Genomic DNA, 9,619 nt, shown 5'->3' on the forward strand with positions numbered 1-9,619 from the left:
AATATAAATTAATATTTAAATAAATAAATAAATAATTACACAACCGTTCAAACGTTTGGGTTCAGTAGAATTTTTTTTTTTCAAAGAAATTGATACTTTTATTTAGCAAGAATGTATTAAATTAAACAAAAGGGACAGTGAAGACGTTTATAATGTTACAAAAAATATTTAAAATAAATGTTTTTTTCTTCAACTTTCTGTTAATCAAAGAAAGTGCTTTTTGAGCAGAATTTAGAATGATTTCTGAAGGATCATGTTACAAGACTGGAGTAATAATGCTGAAAATTCAGCTTTGTATCACAGGACTAAATTACATATTAAAATAATACAGTCTTTTCAAGCTGTAGTAATATTTCACAATATTACAGATTTTCCAGTCATATGCGCAAACATAAAATTAACACTAGCATGTCATGTTGCACTGTGAAGATCAATTTATGTTCTATGCACTGTCACGTTGGTTAGTTTTACTTTTAGATTTATCTGCATTAATTTTCAATGTGACATATTGCATATTGAGTATAAAAACGTGATAATATATTCCATCTGCATTTTTTTGATAAATGTGTTAGACTTACATCTTTTGCTGCTGTGCTATTTTTTTCCTGCTCTCATATCCAGGTATCTGTATATGGAAGTTTGCTTGAGAATAATTTGGCAGTTTGCAGTATTTTCCAGTATTGTAAGATGCATAATTTGGTAAACACTGTCTAAAGCAACTACATGCAACACGATCTGCAGCCCAAGCTTTCGTCACAGTCTGATTGTGAGCTTGCATGACTATTTCATACATCTATTCTAATATACATTACTATAACATAGGAAGACAGACACATCCTGAACAGATGTCAGAAGAGTTCTGTATCGAAACGCATACAGATTTTCTTCTGTGAAGCAGAGCTCATAACAGAGTAAATTGGAAGCTGTTTATTGATATTGTTAGAAAACAATCCGTGTGTGGTAAAAAAATAGTAGCAGCATGGTGATGCTAATAAAATTTGTCTTTCTTTCTTCCTTATGTGTCGCCATCAGGCCCACAGATTTTTTCGCCTACAGAAATCTGCAGAAAGCACTGCAGTTTCCTTTAGAATTAGAACACCCATCATTTACAAAGTGTTACACATCTCCAGCCCTTGAGTGTTTGTGTTCAGTCTGTATCTGTTAGCTTTGAGACCAACTATATTGGTGGATATTGATATTCCTTCTGAGCTTAGCACAGTCTCAGTGTTTTGATATTTTACTTCACACTAATATGTGTATATGTGTCTTCTTATTGGACAGTTATTTGTGATATTCTTACTTTTCGTACACATTTCCATGTGTCAGTCACAGGCATGGGCCTCTATTCAGAGTTAGCAAACAACACTGTCACTTCTGCGTCAGTGTGGTACTTGTTCAGTCTTCAGATCAGATCATTTCCAGGCCTCTGGGATTACATCCTTACCACATGCGGCTGGAAAGTGAGAACAAACATCAGAGACAGAGAATTACACAAGAGTGCAGACCTGTCACATTAAACCACATCCTGGTTATGACTCCCAGAGCCAAAGCCCACCCGCTTCCACATCAGTCCACATCACAGACTTCATTTGCATTTACATTCACATTCTAAGTAGAAACTTTCAAACTGAAGCCACTTACATTAAAGTGGACATATCACGTAAGCCGTAGTTACCAGTTATGACTGCTCAACATAACAACATTGGCTCGACCTTTAAGGGGATAGTTTCCCTAAAAATGAAAATTCTATTATTAGTTACTTGCCCTCATGTCGTTCCAAACCTGCATGAGTTTCTTTGTTCTGTGGAACACCAAAAATGTGAAAATCTGCAAATTCATTCAGGTTTGGAGCAACAGGTGACTGAATTTTTTTTTGGGGTGAACTGTCCCTTTAAATCCCTGGTCTTGCTCGGAGTCTTTGCTGGCTATCTGTTTGTCCGACCAATGGTAATTAAGCATGACGTCTAACCTGACTAAGTCCCATGGAGCAGGAATTGTTCACATAGACTTCATAGCGGAATTCCCATTCAAACATACATCTGGCCTTCAAATCAACGGCAACTCCTACGTTGGAACGTATTACAATATGGAATATTGTGCATCCTATGGATTTATTTTTATCACCTGGAGGTGATGGTGCATTTGTCAAAATGGGTGTGAAGACAGAATTTATTGCAAGTAGCTTCCCTTCAGGATGGAGGATCACAGAGGGCGCAGACGCTGAAGAGGCCAACGAAGAGGAACCACGTTCCCTGTGGGAGGATGTTTTTGGGAGGAGATGAAAGAGGGACAAGTCCAACTACAGCTGTGGGGCAGAGAAACAGTCGGATCCAGGAGGTAGGCATGATGGGGGTGGCAATCCTAGGCAGCAGCAGCCTAGGCTGGACAGGAAGGCCTGCGGAAATGCCCAGGCTGCAGGCCAACTCTGAAGCTGGTTGCAGAGCACAAGAAAAGCAGATGGGAGGAAGCCCTGAAGAATCTCAACACACTGGTCATTTGAAGTCAGGGAGGGTGGGTTATTACAAGCAGCGGTTGCTGGCGTGTAGTTTAGGACTGCCCCTTGAGATGGGCACGAGGCAGACGGAGACTCTTCCATATGTCCTGTTCTGCCCCAGTCAACCAGATTCTCTTCCTCTTTGTCTTGTATCCAAGACCAAAACACAGTAACTACATACTCTGATCAAGTTTAAAGCCATATGGCTTTTCTTTTCAAAAAAGTGAAAATGATATGACCAAAAAAAACATTTAAATGACCAAAATAACAGTAAATACATAGTTAGTGGTATTTGCTCTTTCACTATTGTCTGTTCTAAACCTCTAACCCCAAGTATTCAACATTGGCGTGTAACCGTTTATGTTGCGGAGATGAATGATACCTCAGATCTTGCAGCTTGTTGAGGAGAGGAGAGGTGAGCTGGAATACACCAAATACCGTATTGTCCCGAATATAAGACGATATTTTTTTCTTGGAAATACATCTGAAAAAACGCGGTCGTCTTATATTCAGGGTCTAGACTTTGACATGTCAATAATACACCCACAACAATAGGTGGCGCCAAATACGTGCCCAAAATTTTTGCCCAATTTACAGTCTGGATGAGTCACCACTAGTAGCCGAATGTTAGAGCCAGTCTGAAGATTTTGGGCAGTCTGAAATATCACATAGTTCTCGTATTGTATGATGGACACTTGGCTTTAGAATATGATCCATCCAATTGAAGGATATCAAAAGTATTTTATATTTTAAGTTTCTTTCAGAACACTAGGGGTCCTATTTTAAAGGGGTCATATGATGTTGCTAAAAAGAACATTATTTTGTGTATTTGGTGTAATGAAATGCGTTTATGCGGTTTAAGGTTCAAAAAACACATTATTTTCCACATAAGCATCGTATGACCCCTTTAACGATCTAAGCGCATAGTCTAAAGCGCACGGCGCAGGTGCACTTAGGCCGTGTCTGAATCCACTTTTGCTAGTTTAATGGTGGGAAAAACGGTCTGCGCGCCCGGCGCATGGTCTCAAAGGTTTGTCCCTATTCTCATAATGAGTAATGGGTATGTTTTGGGCATAATGTGCAATAAACCAATCAGAGTCTCATCTCCCATTCCCTTTAAGAACCAGTTGCGCTCGCGCCATGGCGGCCTCTCTATTTACACGCCGGTAAAGACTGAATGCGTCTCCAAAGAGGTAACGGAGCTGCTCGTGCGTGAGCAAATAGGTAGCCTAATTCTGATACATGCAATGACTATCCATTATGACATGTAGGCATTTTTATATTTATGTAGCCTACACAATAATAATCTTTTACATTGTAATACTTTAATTTTTAATATTTGGCATGTTTGTGTGCTGCTGCGTGTCCCTGTGTGTGTAATAAGCAGAGTGTACACGCATTGTGGACCAGCCTTTAGGCGCACATTACTAACACGCTCTTTAAATAACAAAAAAATACTGCGCAGTCTAATATAAATACACAGTCTATTTCAGTTGCCTTAAAATAGCAATGAGCCAATAATGCACCTGAACACACCTCGTTTTCAGACCAGCACGCCCATGAGCGCACAAATGGGCGCAAATGCATTTGCTATTTAAACAACGTGACGCAGGACATGAAAATGACAACTGCGTTGGGCTGAAGCTAGCAAAAAAACACTTGCGTCGTGCCTGGCACCGCATTGCGCCTGGTGTATGATAGGGCCCATAATGTAGTGTATGACTCACCTTTTTAATGTCACTTACCTCCAAGTCCAGCTGCAATCTGAACAAGCCATACTGGCATCTACCCACCCGGAGCTGCATCCAAATTCTACATGAGTTTGTTTTGTTCGGAATGACTTGAAAGTCTGGTAGTGTGTGATTTTCAGTCGTTTAGTGTATGATGCTACGAAGTTGACAGTGTATGATGTCTAGTATTTTAAAATCTGTTATCTGATTTACAGTTCTTAACTGGCGACTTGCATTAAATGAGTACCCAAATTGTAGCTAGGGTTCAGAGCATTGTAAAGACTTGTGCTCTTTTGGGAGGTGGGCTCTTTTGACTTGGACCAGTAAGTAACCAACTCATAACCACCCAGAATACACTTGCATCACAGTGGCATCTTTTGGACAGGCACTTTTCTTTTCTAAAAATATATTTTAAAAATGAATTTTAATTACATTACCCAAATCATTCCATAATGACACACCTATTTGTCATTACACCAGTTTCCTCTATAAGATTCCTGGAGAGAAGGGAAGTATAAGGTTAGTCTGCTATAAAAACATGGGATGATTCCACTGGTTCCTTCCTGGCTAGAAAGGCTTTGAAATGTGAGTGGGGGCGTCAATAAAGCCCCTCTCATTACACAACATTTGTAATGAGCCTTACCCAGCAGAGGTAGCAGGATTATAGGCTTTAGGGAGTACATAGGGTGTCTCGGTTGTAGCAAACTACCTGGAGCCAAGCCAGCAGTAGGAGGCAGGCGTTTAGTTTATGATAGGACTGGAAATCCTGTTTACAACCAGCTTTAATAACACTGCGTGTAAATGAGCGAAGGAGGTTGATACACTCCATTTACAGTAATTAAAATTTGATTGACCTGTCAAGACATACTAATGTATAGACCATATTTAGTACTATCCATAGTTTATTTTCATACTTAATGTGACTTTTATAGTTTTCTGAGTGGCGATTCACCATGGATGTTGTGTGTGGTTGCTATAAGGTTACTAAAGTGTTTGGGTGGTTTTTAGTGCATTGCTATGTCATTGCTAGGTGGTTACTTACTGGCCCAAGTACAAGGAGTCCACCCCAAATTTCTGTAATATTCTGGTCTCTAGATATGATTCAGATCCCTAATTCAGTCTATGAAAGTTTTAGCTGTTGTATTGTCTGTTCTGAATAGTTAGTATAACGAATTTAGTAAAAGAGAAAAATAGAAACAATATTGCTTGGCTTAGCATTAATCAATTGTAACAAACGTTCGTAGGCACGGGAAGAAGGAGGCGGGAACCGGCGAACATTCAAAGAAACTTTAATAATAAAATAAACACAAAATAGCGCGACAGCCCCTCGCGGACGACTGTCGCGCACAAACGAAACCAAAACACAAAATAAAATCCAGGCCTGGTCCTCTCTCGTCTTTCCCTGTCGTCACTCCTCCTTTATATCCTTCCGGAGCTCCTCCGTGAGACTCGAGACCGGTGAGTGGTGCAGGTGTCGCTCATTATCCATTAACTCCACCGGCCTCGCTCCGTTCCCACGGCTATCGACCCCGCCCCCCTCGTCACATCAATATATTGCTCTATCCTATTAAATATTTGGGGATTTGATGGTGATTATGCTTTTTAAACAATATTACTTTTGTCTTTGTTTTAGCGCCTATTTCTTGGTAATACGTCATATAACTTCACTTGAGCCAGAAGCTCTACTGCCATATGGTTTGCAGTGGTTTCCTGCTTCTTTGATAATTGCTAAAGGTTCATGTTCTAAAATCCCTTCGCCAATGAAAACAGCCCAGGCCGGAGCCACAAGTCACTGCTTTAAGGTAACATCAAACCTTGTCAGAAGATGATCATCCAGCTGTTGAGGATACATACACTCAGCTCCTCGAGCCTTTGAATAATCTCAGATGATCAGAGATCCTAAAGCCATTAATAAAAAAAGAGCAGCTCTGGAAGGAAACACTTTTCCTTTTGATTGTATTTTAAGGATTAAGATAAACACCTCCTAACAAGGTACAATTACCGCTTCCCTTCTGACTCCTGGGCTTTGATCGTGTAAGACTGTGTATCATATTTAGGCCACCTGAGTGAGGGCTCAACATGAGTATGAAGAAAGGAGGGTCGACTGAAGCATAAAACAGATTATTACTAGAAACAAAGAAATAATGTTTTGTACAAAATACAGGCACTGCAATAAATGTGAGAGAAAAAAAAGCAAATGTTGGGAAAGTAAAAAAAAAAAAGGGGATTGTATGGAGTACTTTCTTATGAATAAAAAGTACTACCACATAAACAAAAAAAGATGCAGACAAAAGACAAGAAAAAAAGTATTAAATTGATAAGGGGAAATTAGAATTTAAAACAGCCAAGAAAAAGAAACTAAACATTAGTAATGAAAACAAATAGATGGTTATATGGGTTACGGAAATTCAAGGAGATGAATTTCAGCAAAGTTTGCGGAAGTATGAGGGCTAAGACAGTTCTTTAAACAGCATTCCCACAATGAATGTGCAATTGTGAATGACTTATGAAAGACTATTCCAGTCATTTGTGGTTACTGGACAAGGATTTAAAAAAAATCATTTTATTGAAATTGCACTCAAAATATTTTATAGAATAAAAACTTCTCTGACTGAAAAACATAATTTTAACATTCCCTGGTATTTTTCCATAACCGTGGGAACCCTGTCTAAACAAAGGGACCAAGGACTTGTACTGTTTATGAAATTGTGAATTGACCCGAAGATATCAAGAAGACAGAACTTTGTGTTGATAGAGAGCGATTTGTGGCCTGTTAACAAAGAACTAATTTTCCAGCAGGAATAATATTTTGGCCTATACATTTTGTTGAGGTGCTTGTTTCCAATAAGGTGAACGCCTCTATTAACACTGCTGTGTTAGATGTATTACATATAAGAAACTTGCTTTTGTTAGCTTATTGACGTCGACGGTGGAGATACAGATTTACCTGTTACGCCGTTAAATCTGAAACACTACTGTCATGTAAATCGCATGTCAAAAGTATAATTTACAGACCCATTCAGCCGTCGACTACTGATACGGAGGATGATTTATTTGCAGTAGATTTGATGTGAGTGACACCTGTGCTATGAAATAGGATTGTATTAGCCTATGAATTTAGCAAGTGCAAACAATAAGTACTGAGGTGCTAATTTCGTGCAAACATAACCGTGCGAACTCGGTCCAATTACCAAAACCCCTTTACCAAGATGTAATTGTAGACCGACCTTGTCCATCAGCCATTGGTTGAAGCGTCCACGGAGGTATTAATTGGTTTAAAATAGTGATGAAATGTATCTCTCGAGTGTGACCTCCATGTGGAGAGCGTGAGGTGGGAGCGACTGAATGAAGTGAGACGTTAGCATGCAGCTGTCGCAGAATGGACCGGTCGCGTGCTGGAAAAAAAGTCTCAATTGACGCGCGCGGGAGCCAGGTAGAAGTGGCGGGAGGCGCGTGGAGAGGCCGTTTAGGGCCATCGCGTGCAATTACCGACAATCAGATGAGAGCTTAAGACCTGTTCTCAACAATGGGCCCAGTTCGCCATGTTCATGGGGGTGAGCGCTCAAGTGCGTGCAGCTGCGCGCTCACATTCAGCACCAGCAGCAGAACTACCTCGCGCTCCGCAATTAGCAACTCCTTTCAGTTATAACCATTTAAAAAAGCAGTATATTATCCACTGTTTTTGGTTGCGGAATCATCTCTGGGAATGGGGAAGAGAAAAGGGGAGTGATTGATTGCCGCGTGAAGTAGGCTGCTGAGAGCGAATTTTCATAATTGTTGTCTTAATCCCGCACGTAAAAAATGTAAATTGCCTTTAACTGCATATGAATGAGTTTGACACATGCCTTTTTGGAGCTCGATTTTTGACCAAACAATCAGAAAGGGGAAAAAAAGGAAAAAAAGCATTTACAAGTGTGCTATGCGCGTGCAGACTTAATGCTTTTATTATAAACATAGAAAGCGTAGAAAGCGTTCAAAATGAGTGAAATATGTATTATCTGTCCTTGTAGACGACCAAGAACACGTGTGGATTGTGCGGACCTGCAGGAAGAGCTGGGATGAGTTCATTGGCCACTGTCCAAGAGGCAACACGCTGGAGGAGAATTGAGAACACTCACACACACAGGCAGGCCAAATCTGAATGACATATTAATAATGCAGCTTTATGACGTTAATTCGTTTTGCCAATGCTTTCTTTTCCAAAACTGAACTAAGAGTTTTAATAAGTGATCATAAGAGTGATAAGTAAATATTATCACATTAAAAATATATTTAAAAATGAGTGATTATCACTAAACTGACATCTGTAAAACTGCAACCCACAGAAATCATGTAATATGAATGAATGCTTAATGGAAAAATAGAAATAAAACATGAATTTGCATTAAGTGTTATAAGTATATCTATATGCAAAAGCTTTATATGTACGAAATATATATATTTTTTAAAAATGTTTTAATATATACTACAGTTAGCATTATTATTACACAGTTAGCATTAGCACTAAATGTGCTTTATTTTCTGTTTTTTATTATTATTATTATTATAAGTGAAAAATATCTCAACTGAACAGCTACATAACAAACCACAAAAGAATAAAATATCATTAAATGAGTTTAGGTTTTAAAAGTCATTACATACAGTTTATTTTAAAGACAAAATGATGTTTGAATAGATAATAGTGGGTTTGGGTACAAACTCAAGTAAGAAATGTTACATCATTGCTGTATTCTGCCCAAGCAAATGACCAGTACTGCGATAACATTCAACAGCTGAATACAGCTCAGTGTTCTAATGACGTGAATGAGTCAGATTCCTGCTCAGCTCGAAAAAAAAAATAAGTGATGCAAAATCTTCTGTAAAAAAAAAAATAAGTGTGTGCATGAGTGAAGAGAGGATAGTTTAGTAAAAGATTATGTCTCAGTGGGTCTTTTGAAACAGAACACGGGATACAAGATCATTCCTGTGATGTGGACTGACAGGGAATTCCTGTATGTGATGGTGATGGAATCAGTGATGGAGTCATTACTGCACACACTGACCCGTGAAGGGTCTGCCAGCTCCTCCATCAGCCTGTGATTGCTTCCTGCTTCACTCGTGCACACAGACCCAACACTGGCCCATGCATTTATACCAGAGACAGAAATTAACCAGGGCTCAGGGCAAAAAATGCCACTGAAAGTGACAAAAAAAAACTTATTTTTTCTTTTCGAATGATCTGTTATCTGTAATATTTGGTATATGCCATAATAGTCTATCCTAACTTGTCATCATAACAGTCAGATATACAAAAGAGTGTTCCCTTCCAAAAAACACTGTGCTGGGAATACCATGGCAGTGAATGAAACATATTTAGATGTATACTTCAAAAAATAAGTGTGTAAAAAAAAAAAAA

The 9,619-nt window shown here is 39.0% G+C and overlaps 1 protein-coding gene across 2 annotated transcripts in view; it reads left to right on the forward strand.

Annotated features, from left to right (window-relative positions):
* The window catches only part of morn5 (MORN repeat containing 5), a 13,498-nt gene that overhangs the window by 2,701 nt on the left and 1,178 nt on the right, over window positions 1-9,619 (forward strand). The window contains exon 5 of one of the 2 annotated variants that reach the window (XM_016557551.1): window positions 8,235-8,408. The exons of the other annotated variant lie outside the window; for it this stretch is intronic. Coding sequence (XP_016413037.1) covers window positions 8,235-8,332 — 98 coding nt within the window. The 3' untranslated portion in view covers window positions 8,333-8,408. Of the gene's footprint in view, window positions 1-8,234; window positions 8,409-9,619 lie in introns of those variants that run through there. 2 annotated transcript variants of the gene reach the window in all.

Source organism: Sinocyclocheilus rhinocerous, unplaced genomic scaffold, assembly GCF_001515625.1.
Source record: "Sinocyclocheilus rhinocerous isolate Xijiao unplaced genomic scaffold, SAMN03320098_v1.1 scaffold287, whole genome shotgun sequence".
Taxonomy (NCBI): Eukaryota; Metazoa; Chordata; class Actinopteri; order Cypriniformes; family Cyprinidae; genus Sinocyclocheilus; species Sinocyclocheilus rhinocerous.